This window comes from Hippoglossus stenolepis, chromosome 14 (genome assembly GCF_022539355.2).
Source record: "Hippoglossus stenolepis isolate QCI-W04-F060 chromosome 14, HSTE1.2, whole genome shotgun sequence".
Taxonomy (NCBI): domain Eukaryota; kingdom Metazoa; phylum Chordata; class Actinopteri; order Pleuronectiformes; family Pleuronectidae; genus Hippoglossus; species Hippoglossus stenolepis.
The window spans coordinates 5,861,280-5,877,095 of NC_061496.1; the positions used below are offsets into that span (position 1 = coordinate 5,861,280).

Here is a 15,816-nt window from a genome sequence, read left to right on the forward strand (position 1 = left end):
AAACGATCTTTAGAAAACTTCATTAAGTTTTGAACCAATGTTTCGCACCTTTGAGGATTCGCTGAGCGGCTGCATTGTTGTTTGATTGGCACATTAATAGTCTACTGCCAGAAATACCACATCACGCAGGCACACTAGTGTCAGGTTGACCTCATGATGAATTCTTACATACCTGTTCACATCTCCACATGTATGTGCATTGTCTGTAGCTCCCTGGACAGAGGAGGTAAACGTGTACCTGTAGCTGATGAGCCCATTCCAGGCAGGATCAATCCATCATAACGAGAGGAGGAGGGATGCACACTGAGTGCTGGAGCAGCTTGTCTTCACATATGAGACAGGTTAATTGGAATCTGGGCTGACATTACCCGGGGCAAAGAATGTCAAAGACATATCAGTGCGTGCTTGAATCAGGCTGCAGAGAGATGAGTCTTCCTTCTTGGGTTGAACGTCTAAAATCCCTGTGAAACCACATCTAAGAATATTGTGTTCCTGTTATTCATATTTCCGACATCTGTCTGTCTGTGGCTCTATTTCTCCTTTTCATCCCGTCCTTCCTGCAAAGACTAAAATAAAAATACATCTATTACAGAAGCAGCTGATTCATCACATCACACATTAGGTAACAGGAAGGTTATTAGTATGCACAGAACCTGCAACCTTACCAGAAAGTAAGATATAACTTTTATGTGACTAATAGGATTCTTTAAATACTTGCTTCTGCAGTTTTTATACACACCTTCCTTATACAAAGTCCCCACACTGTAGTTTATTGAGACTTCTCTTCTGTTGACATTCATCTATTTACTGGCAGTTTGATTCGATCCCAGATCAAGGTGAAAGGTCAAAAGGTTGTACACGTGCAACTCAACAGAAGTATGTCCCAGCTGTGATGTCTGGTATTTTTTCATGTCTGCATTCCTAAAGGTTGTTAAAAAAGAAAAAAGAATCTAGAAAAACTAGGTAAATCTGGGTAATAAAATAAAATAGAGGCTAAACTTAATAACAGTAAAATCAACCTCCTTGAATACAGAGAGCAGTTGCTTCAAAGAAACACAATGTTTCTGGATTAGTCATGAAAATACCTCCAACCACCCCTACACACATGTAGAGGGGTGCACACACACACACACACACACACACACACACACACACACACACACACACACACACACACACACATACACACACACACACACACTCACTCGCTCACTCACAATGTGTCCCTCTCCTTCTCTCACACACTCTCGAACACACGGCATAAATTCTCTAAAGAATTCCCCGTGGGCATCGGGTAAAGAATGACAGGACCGTTTGGAGAGAAGCTGCTCTCATGAATCTCTGGTGGCAGATTGATGCTAAAAGGCTGCGTGGACAGGTTTCCTGAATCCAAGTTCAGCCCCGTCCTTCTCCAGTCCCGTCTACCCATCTGGGCCCCAGGTGCCCTACTGGTACTGACTCCAAGTAGAAAACTGGGAGGGGTCACCAGCGTCATCAGGAGACTGGTCTACTGTAACAGCTGAAATCTATTTGAATTCAAATTAGCAGCCGAGGATGAGGTTTCTTAAACCACCAGTCAACACTGAGAACAGCATCAACAGATTCTTGATTCAGTTTTCTAACATAGTGCTTCTGCAGATTGTCCTGTTTTGTTTCCAGGATTTGTTAAACTTGGCAAAATTACCCTTTACAGAAACAAACAGTAAAATCCACTTGTAAGTTCTGATTCAGGATCAGTTTAAAATTGTTTCATCCCTTACACAGAATGAAAATGTCTGAAGCTTACTCAAGAACCACTCATCCAAAAAACCTCAGTCGACACTGCACTTCCTTGTGTCCTCAGCGATACACCTGCCAAGTCTCAAGTTGATTGGATGAGTGGTTCACAAGAAAATTTTAAATACAACAGGCAGGTTCCTCCAGTTATAACAAAAGTTGAATGGAAGTGGAAGTGACAGGAAATAGGAAGCAAGATAAGTTATGAGCCAAAGTTCCCCAGTAGGACTTGAACTGGGTACTTCACCGCTACATGGTATGTGACTGGTGTAGCTGACTTAATCCTCTTCGTTATTCTTCAAATAAAGTCTGTGGAATTGTTGTCCTCTCCAAACTACCCATCTCAAGTTTACATGAAATGCATTAAGACTGCCTTATATCTTATTCCAGTAAAGATTAATATACTTACAAGTTTTTGTCTCTTTATCTAGCAAGGAATCGTAATATTAGACCAGGAGAGTTTTTGTTTATCGTCTGCCTGCCTGCTTAATGATCCAGTTTCTGCATGTCAACCTTACCAGTGTCTCCTCTGTTCCTCAGGAGTGGATATCCTCTATCGATTGGGGCTCACGGATCCAACCACAGACGATCCCTACGAGAGGGAAAGCTCACCTTCGACTTCTTACACCACTGTTCCCTCACACTTAACTCTTCCTGTTTCTGGATATGGAGTATTGCTCGACTCAAGCTCCTTCTATGAGGCTCCGGCAGAAAGTCTGTTCCCACCAGAGATTGGTGAGGAGTTTTCTGTTGTGGTTAGTCTAAGCTCCTGGCGAGCGAACAATGCTTTTATTTTTACTGTTAAAGATGGCAGGGACAGGCTGCGTTTTGGCATCCAGCTGCTGCCGCGCAGGGTGGTGGTCTACACTGCAGAGAAGGCCTCCATCTACTTCAACTACAACTGGCAGGATGGGCGCCAGCATCCTTTCGCTGTCGGCGTTCGTCCTCGCTCGGTGTCCTTCTACGCAGATTGTGGAGCGGTGCATCAGCAGGAGCAAACCCTGGGGAGATCTCAGTCGCTCGGGGACTCTGGGGGTCTCTTCACTCTGGGGAGGATGAACTCTAAATCAGCGACGTTCAACGGTCGAGTCTGCCAACTAGATATCTATCCCTCAGCCCAGGCTGCTGCGCACTACTGCAGCTACCTTAAAAAACAGTGCCGACTGGCCGACACTTACCGATTGCCTTTGCCAAATCCTGGTTTGGCTACTGAGGCAAATGAACCCCCTTCTCTTGCTTTGACAAACTCCCTTGTTGGAGTAGCAGCTACTGATCAGACCCCCACCAAAATCACAGCAGCTGTCAAACTGTCCCCTGGTACTCTGGTCACACAGAACTCGGCTCTGAGCCCATCAGCACAACCTAGTCTGGGGGACCAGAGCCACATTTCTGCATTGGATCCCCTTGCTCACTCCACCGCATCCTTGCTTCAGCCGGAAAGTCCTACCTTAGCAACCCTGAGGGCGCAAGCAGCTCTGGATCTTGTCTACAGCACAACGGAAAACGTTTTGATAAAAGGGAGTACGCCCCAAGGGGATAACGATTCCTCTGAGAACAGCACAGAGGAAGAGAGCCTGCCGACTCCGGATGCCAACCCAGGTCTGACCCCTCATGTCAGGCTAAGTCGAGTGAAGGAAGGACTCAGGAACAACTCCATCATCAGCTCCCGGGACTCTGGCTTTGGCTCCGAACAAACCCATCTGCCCCAAGGGACTCGTGTGAGAGTCAACGGTACCACTTTGTACAGGGAGAATCAGGTGGACACCTCAGAACAGCATGATCCGGATGGCAGCTACGATGATGTCGACATGGAAGGGTACGATTATGGATATGAGGAACCGGATTTCTTCTACGACTACGAAGACGGTTTCCCCGGCCCCAAAGGAGAGCCAGGTCCTCCGGTAAGTGACTGAATTCATGAATGCTCTGATGTTTATGGAACATTTTTCACATAAAATGTTGGTCGCGTGGCAATCAGAGCTATTTTATGGCCACACCAGTTTAATGATATGTAAATGTGGCTTTCCTACATGGGTACAGTATATGGAAAAAATAGTTTGGCAGGGCAGTGCCGTGATTTATCGGTGTTATCATGTCCAAGCACTGTTCTTTTTTCATGTATCAACAAGTCGCTATAATAACATGTCGTCCCCTTCACTGAAATACTGCCAGACAGGTTTTGCTCTCATGTTAGCGAGGAAAACTCACCTGAAGGTTGAAGGTATATCCTGGAGAAAGAAGAAGTATTATATAATTCTGGCTGTCAGGGAAACTTTCCCCTGAACACACTTCTACCGCTCAGATGTAGAAGGTATTGCTTATGTTTCCACGAGTGAGATGCGTCAGGGCTCTTTATCTAATCTGTTTAAATTGTGGAGTCGTGATGTAATATGTTTTTACTAACCTACCTGTTTCCATAGTGCAGCTACCTGAGATATAAAACGCCTGCAGGCCTGTAGGTGGGACTGAGAGGTTGCAATTTACCGTCTCATCTCAGGGCCTGAATACAACTTACTGCAGTGTTATGAGCATGATCACTTTTCCAGTGGCTCTCAACTTGGTAAAAAATATGAATAAAACAGTATGTTTGCATTTTTTGAATTCTGGGTTGGCTGAAGGTCAGTGTCTCTTTCTGGGGTTTCCACTAGTGCATGAAATGGCCAGCTGGGTGAAAACAGTAGCCAGCTCTGTGTGTGTTGGGGGCGTCCATTGTCCAGGAGTTTTTTTTTCCAAGAGTCAGATCATCCACAGAGGTTTCCTCTGCTCCAAAACAAATGGACCTGGTGAATAAATTAGGGAGCAGCACTGAATAACGCACTTAAGTTAAAAATCAGTTCCTCTGACACTGTTTGGCAGACACAGGCGCTCAGAGGCGACTGAGGGCTGTTAGCCAAGCTGTTGCTAAAGTTAACTCAGCTTACTTCTAGGTGCTAGTTGCTTTTAGGATGTGAGTCCCTCAGTGGTCATTGTTCGGGGGGGGTTCTACCGAGAGCCACATTATCCTCAGAGATCTTCTCCTCTCTAAAAACACACCAGGTGATTAAAAGTATGTAGAAATACTGAGTGTTTCTCAGAGTTTTTTGGATAAAGGGCGTCGGGAGAGTTTGTGGGCTGTTTGCCTGATTTGGTCCGGTCCAGTAAGGATTCCTTCAGTGTTCTTGGGGGGGGCGGTTACTCAGAGACAAATTATCCACAGAGGTCTGATATGCTCCAAAATAAACTGACATTGTGATCAAAACTGGTGAAAACACTGAATAAGATTTTTTCCCATTGGAAATAAGTATTTCTTAAGGGTTAAGTTAAGATCCAGACGTCTGATTACTGAAATCCTTCTTCAAGTTAAAGGTTATAATTATGAGACTAAATTGTTTAATGGTGATGTGACTTTTTAGCTTTTAATGCACCATGTTGAATCCATTTGGATCATTTTATACGAGGTGACATAAATCCAAGTATTTGTCATAGGTCTACTCACTGGGACTTGATGAATCTTAGAGTAGAAATAGAAAAGAGCGCAGTTTATTGTCATATTGATAATAAAACTTTATTTAATGTCATTATAGCTAATGAGTCTCAGAATATATTGGACTGATTGTTCTTTAACACAGCTGCAGTGACCGTAGTTGTTAAAAAACGTATTATATTGATGTGTTGCTCGTGTTTCTAAAAGCAATCTTGGAAACAAGACCTATTTGGATCTGGTTTTATTATTAGTGATTATAAAAATGCTTCACAGGATTCGGGTTAGTGGTTTCGGGTAATTCACACATTTATCACGTCCATAATGTTCCCTCGGTTACACAGTTTGTTATTAGGCCCATTTATTGACGACATGTGGGGGTAACAACAATGGGGGTGTTAAGATTCAGCTCAAGTTCGGAGGATGAGTCATTCCTCCCTTCGATTGACTTCTTGAATTTACTCCACGGGGGAAGAGATTTGATCCTTGTCTCAGTAGCACAGTTGAAGTTTGTGAATTATCACTTTGCTCCTCAAGTGCCTCGGTGTCTATGGCCCCTGTTGTTGTGGCGAAGGCGGTGTTGTGCTCACAGTTTCCATGTGTCTGTGTGTGGGAGTCCAGAGGAACAAACAGCTGTGTCTTTATTCATGTGTCCCGCTGTGCCCGTCCACGGCTCTGACAGGGGACAAAGATGCTCCGTAGCACCTCGTTATAGGCTCAGGCTATAGCAACAGTTCAGAATAGTGAACATTTAAATGTCTTATGATGTCTCTACCTTTTTTATCGAGAGATAATATTTATCTCTGTTGGATGACGTGACTGTGGGGAATAGCAGGAAAAGCTGCGAGAAAGAATCAACAGCTTCCTTTGACCAGAGGGGGGGTTTTCTCTCTGACTCCTCAGCTGAACTTTAGAAACAACAGAGTTCTGTCATATATTCAGATTCATGTTCAAATGCCTGTATGATAAAGTCTTCTATTTACTATTTAAAATCAATCAGCAGTATTTGTTATTGGTGAAACAGAAAGTACACAAACTTCATCCCAGAAAGCCGTGTTTACTTGTGAAGATGGATATTTGAAATGTGAAAACAAGAACGCAGTACCACAAGTACACCTTCAGCCCGGCTTGGTTCCTAAGTGAGATAATGTGGATCTGTCTTATTCGGGTTACAGCTAAAATAGATCATTCTTTTTAATCATTTTTGGGTTGTTAATCAATCTCTTAAAAGCCACATGTAAGACTTTTATCATTGTTATGCGTTCTGTATTGTATGACAGTATTCAGGGTGAGAGAAGTGGATATTTTTTGTAATTGTCCCTTCTATACAATCACAGTTTTACAAAACCACAAATGCACAGTCAGCTATTTTGCATGAATTTTCTTTTACATATGATATTTTGCATCCTCCAGAACAAGACATGCAGTTGCTTCATATGTTTCATGCTATGCTTTTTCAAGAACTAGGTCAATCCCAAAAACTTGGTGATGTTTGCATCATCTTCTGCCCAGAGCTTTACTAAAAGAGCATTCAGGTTTTTAAACTGTGGAGTTTTAATTACTCTCAAATCAGGATTAGTTTCCACTCATGGATTCTGTCTGTCTCCATGTGAGTTTATCTGATCAAACATCAAAGAAATCACTTGGTTTACTTTCTCTGAACTTCAAAGCTCTGACATCAATGGATCACTTATCAATACAGAGTTCTGGGAAGTGGCAGCGTGTTATTGTTCACTATTGACAAACTGTGTCTGTCCTTTCTTTCCCTCTTCTCTCACAATAACAATCCATTTGTTCTGCCTCTGTCCACTCTGTCTCTGGCTCAGGGTCCTCCTGGTCCTCCTGGTTTACCTGGTCCTCAGGGACAAAGAGGTTCTCGGGTGAGTAACCATGTGCTAAGAAAAGTAAAGTGTAAAGTATTGTATAATTTCAGTGTATCTTATCTTGGGATACAATTAAAATGTGTTTTTTTCTCTCTGCAGTAGAAAACAGTTGAGTTCTATGTATACGTACCGAGAATTTTAATTGGTAGACTGATCCCAGATAATACAGAGAGATATATAAAAACAATAGATGTGTGCAAATTGTACAATGTATTTAGAAGCATGTGACCTATTAGAAATTACCAGTATTACAAAATAATTACAATACAAAATTCAGCCTAAGCTCTTGTTGTTACTGCACTGATACTCTTCATGTGAGGCGTTTGAGGACATGTGTAAACTGTAGCTTTAGAAAATACGAGTTTGAGTTTTGCACAGTCACACACAATGTCACCCACCAACACAAGTATATCTTCAACTTGTGGGAAAGTGCACATGTGTTGATTGTGTTTTAAATTGAAAGGATCGACTTGTGAAAGTCTCATTTGAGTGACGGGTCTCTGACTGATTCAGCCCGACTGACGTTGAGTCCTTTTTTGTCACCAGCTCTTCAACCATGGTTCTAGCTCTCGTTGAATTGTTTTCCAAATGCGTCACTCATGAAAGAGACGTCATGATGGTGACAAGTGTTTCTAGCCAATCATCACAGGCAGGAATTAAACTGGTTTGTGAATGTTGTCTGGATTTGTGTTGTTGTTTAATGTCACAATCTGGAAAATGAGATTGTGGACGTCTTCATTATGAAAACATACGATTCCCTAATGGAAAGTCACGAAAGGAAAAGAGAAGACAGTTGTTCAGATATAACTTTCTGAAATAGAAGCCTCTCTGTGTGGGCCATCAGAGCACATGAAGAATTTTGTCAGTATTGATTGGCTGATAGTTTGTGGTGAGCGTAATCAAAGTCAGGAAAAAAGCTGAGCTCTGTAAAAGTGCATGACACTGAGACAGTTCTCTTTGAGGATGCAGGGCACCTTGTTTGGTTGTCAACACCTCCAGAGCATCAAGGCAGTTTCCAAACAGCTCCAGGTGCAACCAGCTGCAACCAGCTGCAACCGGCTCCAGCGTTGGCAGCACGGGCCGAGTTTCCGCTCTGATCTCCTCACTGCGCTGAATGCAGCTGCCAAGCTGTCATGATGCAATGCTGCGATCATACCACAGGCCCCGGAGGCACGTTTAAAACGGAACAAGGCACATTTTACTAAATGAATGTGGTATGTGTTCGAGGGGACATGTATAGATAGTTCACTCTTAGTCTTTGCAGAAGCTTTGGTCCATTTAAAAGCTTTATTTATCTGTAGACAAATCATTACTCATTAATGTTGGAAATGGTTTTGAGTCATTGTTGTTTTTTTGTCTATACTGTTTGTTTTTTGTGTAGCTGACATGTTGTTTTATTCTATAATGAGACAATGAATGATGAATCACTGCAAAATGTGTAAAACTCATAGACAAGACTTTACAAGTCTGAAAAAATGCTATAATGGCAGCAATTATCTTATGTTTTCTGATGACGAGGTAAAAAGTAGGAGTAAGGCCCTAACATCAGAGAACTCTACCAGGAATATATCGTTCTTATTTGGTGGCAGCAGCATCTTGATAGAAACGCGTTGTGTTCTCTTGCTGCACAACTGGAGCCAAGTTCAACTTTATTTTGATGGACGACCATTTCATTATTACCATGGATCCCGCGGCGTTGTGTTAGCATTCTTGTATTGTTGCATCCTTGGGTGTTGCAAGCCGCATAGGCAAAGCAAGCAATTGCCTGGGGCCCCCGAGCTGAAAGGGGGCCCCTAAGAATGGCTAATTATGTTTATCAACAACAATGACTATTTTGTGAGAGTCCCAAAAATTTGTGTTTCGATATGTCTGGGATGGATGGTGGGGTTTTGCACTTGTATATTTATGTGGCTGCACAGTATATGTTTGTGTACACTTTGTTTGAAGAGTTCCTAGTTCCCTTTAGCCTGGAGCCCCCAATGTCCCGTGAAACGCTCCTGGTGGACAGACTGTGTTTTAACTCTGAAAGTGTCCTGATCTGTTGCTGTGTTTTAATAGAGAACTCAATGGGCAGACTGGAAGACAGAGAGGTGGCAGACAGTAAAGTCTCCTAGTAAAGATTTAGAAAGCCCATGACTGATACAGAACAAACTCTTAAGCCCATAGGTTAACTCATAAAGTGGAGCCAGAGGGAGGAGTCATTATGTGGTGGAAGCTGTATGTGATACTGTGGTTTCGTCTCTGCTGTCTCAGCACAGAGCAGCAGACTTATTACCCTGATTATCAACGTTATCAGACTTTAAGGCTGTGCCCTTCGCTGTGGGCAGTTGTTATGGAAACAGACTAACCTCACTCTGAAGGTGGTGATTGGTGCTTGATACTTGGAGAAAGCTGCCGTGGCAGTTTTGACTTTTCACTTGTGAATGTGTAGGAATGTGGCGTGTTTATGGTATAAATGTATACACACATATACATGTGCACATGTGTTTATAGGAAGACGTGTAAATGCGCTTTTCTAGTCAGATTTATTCACATAGCACGTAGAAAATAAGGAGTTTGTTTATTGTTATCTCCCTTTGGTTCACATGGCTGCCAGAAACTCATCCTGAATACTGATCTTCTGTCGTCAACAATACACATTAATGAAATGTTGTGTTCTCCCTCTCTTCAGGGTCCTGCCGGTCCACATGGAAATGCAGGAGAGCCTGGACCCCCTGGGCCCAAGGTGAGTGGCCCTCTCTCAGCGTAGGAAGACATGAACAGCTGTTAGACACGGTCAGACAGTTGAGTTCCATCTGAACCAGAGCCACCACCAATCAATCATGTCAATGCCATATTCTGCTCCCACGCTCTTTCATTACAACCATTTGACCTTGTAGCTTGTGTTCATGGAAGTGAATTCCCATATTAAATGTCAAATACATTTTTTTTTAGCAGAGACGTGTTGTTCCTCAAAGAACTAATCTCAACAAGTGGGATTAGCTCTGACAGGACATATGTAGGATGGTAATGACCCACTGTCTTGTCACAGTGGTCACGAGAGACCGGAGGACACATGAGGGGTTGTTTGCATATCACAAATCTCTTAGCCTGGTACATAGTTACCACAGGGGATCATTAACTTCCTATAAAGAGGAAAAAAGAGAGTATTTTTAAAAGTTTGATAAGAGCCTTCATTGGACCAGATGTGAGGGATACATGGGTACCACTAGGCGAGGATGTGGGCAGCTGCATGCAGATGTCTGTGGTGACTGTGGTGCCTGCTGGTTCCCACAGACTGGCTGCATTTAAAGTGCAGTCAGTGAAGGAACAGGAACACGGAACAAATCTTCTACTTTCTCATGTCTTTTGATGTGAATGTGGATTGTGGTTCACTTCTTGCTCGTACATAGCTAAAGATGAGTCAAAGTTATGAAGGTGCTTGTCATGAATTATGTTCTCTTCACCCCCACACACACACACACACACACACACACACACACACACACACACACACACACACACACACACACACACACACACACACAGCAAAGAATGTTCTGTTTTCCTGCTTCATGAGGGGAACTGCACAGGGAGATAGATGAGTTTGTTCCCTGTCACCTCTGACCATGCCGTGCTGTGCACATTTAGCCACGGGGCTGTGATGGGGTTGTTATGAAATACAGAGTTGTGTGTTCCTTTAGCCCGTACGCCCACATTTGTGTGTACACATGCATAAAAAAAAGTGTATGCAATGCCGTAGTGAATCGAGTGAGTCATTCAAACGCCCCAAACCCCTTTGTGGAGGTGGAAAAGAGATCGAGAGACTCTTTGTCTCAATTTGGAAAAATATCTTGAGTTGAAATGTGTTTGGTTACCAGGACAAACACAGAGGAACATGCTCTGGTCCCACACGCTGAGCTGAGCTGACATGTGTTCTACGCACAGGCAGAAATGTTGTGACAATGTACTCGCAGGACTGAAAGGAGCTTTTCAATGTGCTTCATGCAATGTTGACGTTCTCTTTCAAACAGAAAGAAACCCTGGTTTTAAGCAGTCATAGAACATTTACTTACCCCCCCCCCCCGAATCCTGTATGGCTCACTGGCTGTCAGTCAAAACTATGGAAACATGATACTGAAGATCCAAGGAGATAATAACTATTTGGGGCAGGTAGAGCTATAGTATGTCGGAAGCTGCAGTATTCATAAAGAAAGGAACTGAAATTAGTATAAACTACACTAATATATTATATAAACTAAAGAAAAGACACATAAAAAGTTTAATCTTTTTTCTGAGATTTCTTGCCTTTTAAATGTTGCTTTAATCTGTGTTTAAAGTCCTTGCATATGTCAGGTAATTGTGTTCATGCATCAGCTATGGAACCAGAGACTGCAGATAAAGATGGACGACATGGCTTCACCGCAAAAGTGAAGCCAAAGTGTCTCTACCGCCACCCGGTGGCTGGTTGCTGTGCAGGTCATACACCTCACCTTCTCCATGTTAGTAGATTTGATATGGTTTCTGTCATTTTAGTTAGCTCTTATCACACTGGTGTATGTTCACGTGTTCATGTTTCCAGTAAGTTTGATTTTAATTAGTTATTTGATGTGGGGTGAGACATCATGATTGACAGCTGAGACTGTCTCATGATTGGTCAAGCAAGCGCATGTATCACTGGGACCTTGCTACCGTGGCTCCGTCCCCTGATCGCTACTGTGCATAGTCCGGTTCCAAGTGTGACGTTTGTATCCAGGACATTTTGGCTTCTTGCCTACGAAGTGGAGATGCGTCGTCCATCTTTATATACAGTCTTTGTTTGGAAATGAGATATTTAATTTCATCACCAGCTTCTGGATCAGTCTGAAAATGAGACTTCCCAAAAACCAATAATCTTGCCTAACTGACACTTTCTATTTCCTTATAATAATAGACAAAAAAAAAACCATTTGCACATCAGCGACAGCATCCAAGTTCTTCTAATGAAAAGCAGCAGAATCCTAAATTATCTGGTGGGAAAATATCCTCACTGGCATCTCTACTATGCACAAGTGTTAGAGGAACTTCTCTCTCTCAGCGGGGAGCAAACAGCTGTTCATGGCTTGTCCTATCACTTGGAATTGGAAAATGTTATTTACAACCACAGGACATGGGAAAAACAAACTGACCAATAAATAATGTCTATTCCAGGGTTCGAAGGGAGACCCCGGACTGTCCCCAGGTCAGGCGCTACCAGGAGACAAGGTAAGAAAACAGCCACTGGTCCACGTGTCTGACTCCCTGTGTTTTCTCTTCTTTTATGATTGTATCTCTCGTCTGTTTCCCGTTTATCAAAAAGCTTTTACTTGTTTAAGTGGTTCTTCAAACTATCTTCCAATCTTAACAACAGCAGTGACAGAAGCCTGCATCTCCTCAGATATCAAGTACTTCTCTAACATTTAACTTTCAATCCCACTCACCCTGAACTCTTTCAGTGATCCTCAATATTTCCAAATGTTTTATTTGTTTGTGTCTCTCTCTCTCTTTCATTCAGGGTGACAGAGGTCCTCCAGGTTTGCCCGGGTCAGATGGATTTCAAGGTCTACCGGTGAGTCTCATTGTGTTAAACAGTTGTTTTGTGTTCGAACTAGCAGCTTCTGCAGTGAATAGACAAGGACTCCCTGATCTTTATAATTACAAATAAATGCGTGAGCTGAATCCTGAGGGGAAACCTTAGTCTAAATTGACCCTTGAAACCAAGATTAAAAAAAACTTTAGAATTTGTGAGAACTGAAGAAAAATGTCCTCATTATTATGATTTAAAACTTATGTCCACACAACCAAAGAAAGATTTGTATGCACACAAACACACATGCACACTTTGCTGTCCCCGAAGTATCAGCGAGACGTCAGCTCAGGCCTCAGCCGCCTCTTCATGTGGTCAGGATTAGGTTACCTGGTCAGAGACTGCCGACAGCCCACCCTGCGCTCTACCTGTCTACATTGTTTCTGTCTCACTAGCAACACAGCATTACCTATATATGTACCAATTTTTCTCATTGGCTCCATGGTTCTTCCTCACACCGGCTTCTTCACAACCTTTTAAATACCTCTGTCTTGGCATAAATCAAATTGTGCTGCTGCCCCTGTCAGCTGGAGCGTCAGAGCTGGCTGCTGGGATGTTTTGCCGTCTCGCTTAAACCTGATAGGCTTTGAGGTCAAGGTCAAAAGACACATCCGAAAGAGGAAAGGCAGTAAGGCACCCTGCCCAGGGTCAGGGAGCGAACGAGGTCAGCGGTCGTCATGCGTCCAGGAGAATTTCACGGGCGCCTCTATCAGTAAAATGACAGTTGCTGGCGTTCATCTTGTGTCCGCCAGTTTCACCACATTCTCACATCCTGCATCTGTTAACTCAGATTCTTCCCGACACTCTGCTGCTTGCTCGTGAGGCCACGTGTCTGTTGCTGGACCTGAACTTGCAGCCTTTTGATGCAGAACAGACATCGATTGTTGCAGGTCTCCTAGTCGCCCCATGGCTATGTCTACGTGTTGAAGGTCTGAGTCTGGTCTCCACATATGGTTGGGAGACCATTTTAAGTGGTCTCAGACTTTTGGATTCCACTCTATCTCGACACCGGCTTGGCTCTCAGGAGGCCATCCCAGTGTTTGCAGTAGCTGAACCTAATATACTAAGCACGTGAACTATGGCCCGTCAGGTATTTTCAGAGGAAATGACTGACTCGGGGCCCGTGCTCTTTACCCCCAAGTGGCCCTTTTTTATTGACTGTGAAGGTTCGGGTGTCACAACCTCGGAAGCACAGGACACAGTCGGTGGTACTGTTCAAGGTCTTCGGCCGCCCCCAAAGGGATCCTGACCCGGCCCTGACCCTGTGTTTTATAGCCATACACATTTGTTGTTGATAATTGTGTAAAAAGGGAAGAATTAAGGGCTGAAGAGTAGAAAAAGCTCCGATTTACCAAACAATAAATCTTGTTTTGTTTAGTTTACAGAGAAGTGCTTGTTAAAGTAAATATGGGACTTGGGTCTCGTACAAAACTGACTTACAATGAGCCACTTTATCGAAGAAGACTTTAATAGTTTCTACATAAACCTCCCCCGCACTGAGCTCTGCGCAATACGTTTTAGATCAGGACCCAATTACTGGTACGAACTGCACAGCACAAATTGGATAATGTGAGAAATCTGGAACAACACAGACACACTTCATTATGGTTTATTACTTACTTTGCACAATCCCATCCAATGCACACACTATACCACTAAGAAGTACAAACCATGTCAGGTTTTTAAATATTGACCATCAAACCCATTTTCAGATTTATCCTGCTGGCAATCCCAACATCCTTTGAACTCTTGAGTGGAACCAAACTGTTGCCTGTGGGTAAAAGATTAAATAAGATTCCTTAACATCCTTCAACCATCTTATCGGTTCCTCAATCAACTGATTCTCCACCAGCCCCAAATGTTTGATAGTTTAATTGTTCATTTTAAACCACGGAAGTAGTGCAGCTCTAGGGAAGGCAGTGTCATATGACATTTGGTCCACCGCTGTGGTCCAGACTATTACATGGATGTAACTGTACAGATGTTCATTTTACCCAGAGGATGAATCCTATTCGACTTTGGTGATCTCCACCAGCAGATGTTGCGTGACAGACTTTTTGGATGGATTGGCATACAGTTTGATACAGATGTACAGAGGATAATGCAGAGGACCTTAGTGATAATCTGTGGTTCTTTTTATCTTGCACCAACACTATGATCTTCATGTGCTCCTTAGGATAAGTTATAATAGCTTTTTTCCTGACCTAATGTCCTTCTCATCGAGTTGTGCTTTGTGTTTTGTGATACATTAGCATGTTATCTCACTAAACTAAATGTTGAGTTTGGAATATGCGTCTGCAAAACATAAAAAATGTTTGAATTGTCATTGTGAGCATGTGTTGACCTTTGCATTTAGCTCAAAGAACCTCTGGCACAGCCTCATAGAGCTGCTGTCATGGCTTCAGGCTTGTTGTGTTATTTATGTGATGGTTTTGGTTAAATATACTTGTACCCCTAACCCTGTTTCATTTCATTTTCAAGGGTCCTAAAGGTTATCCAGGCCCCCTTGGATTGCCAGGAGAACAAGTAAGTAGTTATATCGGCGTGTAAACAAGTTGTGTATCGCCAGCAATTCACATCAGCATCGATGGGACATTGTGCGTCAAAAAGACTGAACCTTTCCAGTTGAGGATGCAGTAATTATACTCACAGACTTTATTAACAACAGGTGTCATACACAAACAGGATTTGTCCATTAGAACCAAAGGGACGAGAGAACATGGTTAATTCTCAGCCTTTAATTGTGCGTAAGACTAATTTTTCGCTGTGATGGGAAATCTCTTCATCCCTTCAGTTAGTGAACCACGTTACACAAACTCTCTATACACATCAGAAGACTATACACACACACACAGGTTTGCAGAGGAAGGAAAACATTATTTCTGTTAAAGCTGGAGATTGTTTACGTGTCAGTTACACTAGTTCTATAGATCTGAGGAAAACTAAGAGTTTGTCCTCAGTGACTAATCTGTTACCTCGTCATTGAGCCCTTTTACAAATCAGTGATAATGAATGGAAATGAGTTTAGAGTGCAATTAGGAAAAGTATCTAATTATTCTTGCAACCAATGATCGATTTAAATTATGGTTAAGAGCCTGAGCTGAATGTTTAAA

General features: G+C 42.8%; 1 protein-coding gene across 1 annotated transcript in view; it reads left to right on the forward strand.

Annotated features, from left to right (window-relative positions):
• Nucleotides 1-15,816, forward strand: part of LOC118120799 (collagen alpha-1(XXIV) chain) — an 80,362-nt gene that overhangs the window by 13,047 nt on the left and 51,499 nt on the right. Inside the window, exons 3-8 of the mRNA XM_035176104.2 lie at nucleotides 2,317-3,677; nucleotides 7,063-7,116; nucleotides 9,791-9,844; nucleotides 12,289-12,342; nucleotides 12,632-12,685; nucleotides 15,185-15,229. Of these exons, the coding sequence (XP_035031995.2) occupies nucleotides 2,317-3,677; nucleotides 7,063-7,116; nucleotides 9,791-9,844; nucleotides 12,289-12,342; nucleotides 12,632-12,685; nucleotides 15,185-15,229 (1,622 nt within the window). The remainder of the gene's footprint in view (nucleotides 1-2,316; nucleotides 3,678-7,062; nucleotides 7,117-9,790; nucleotides 9,845-12,288; nucleotides 12,343-12,631; nucleotides 12,686-15,184; nucleotides 15,230-15,816) is intronic.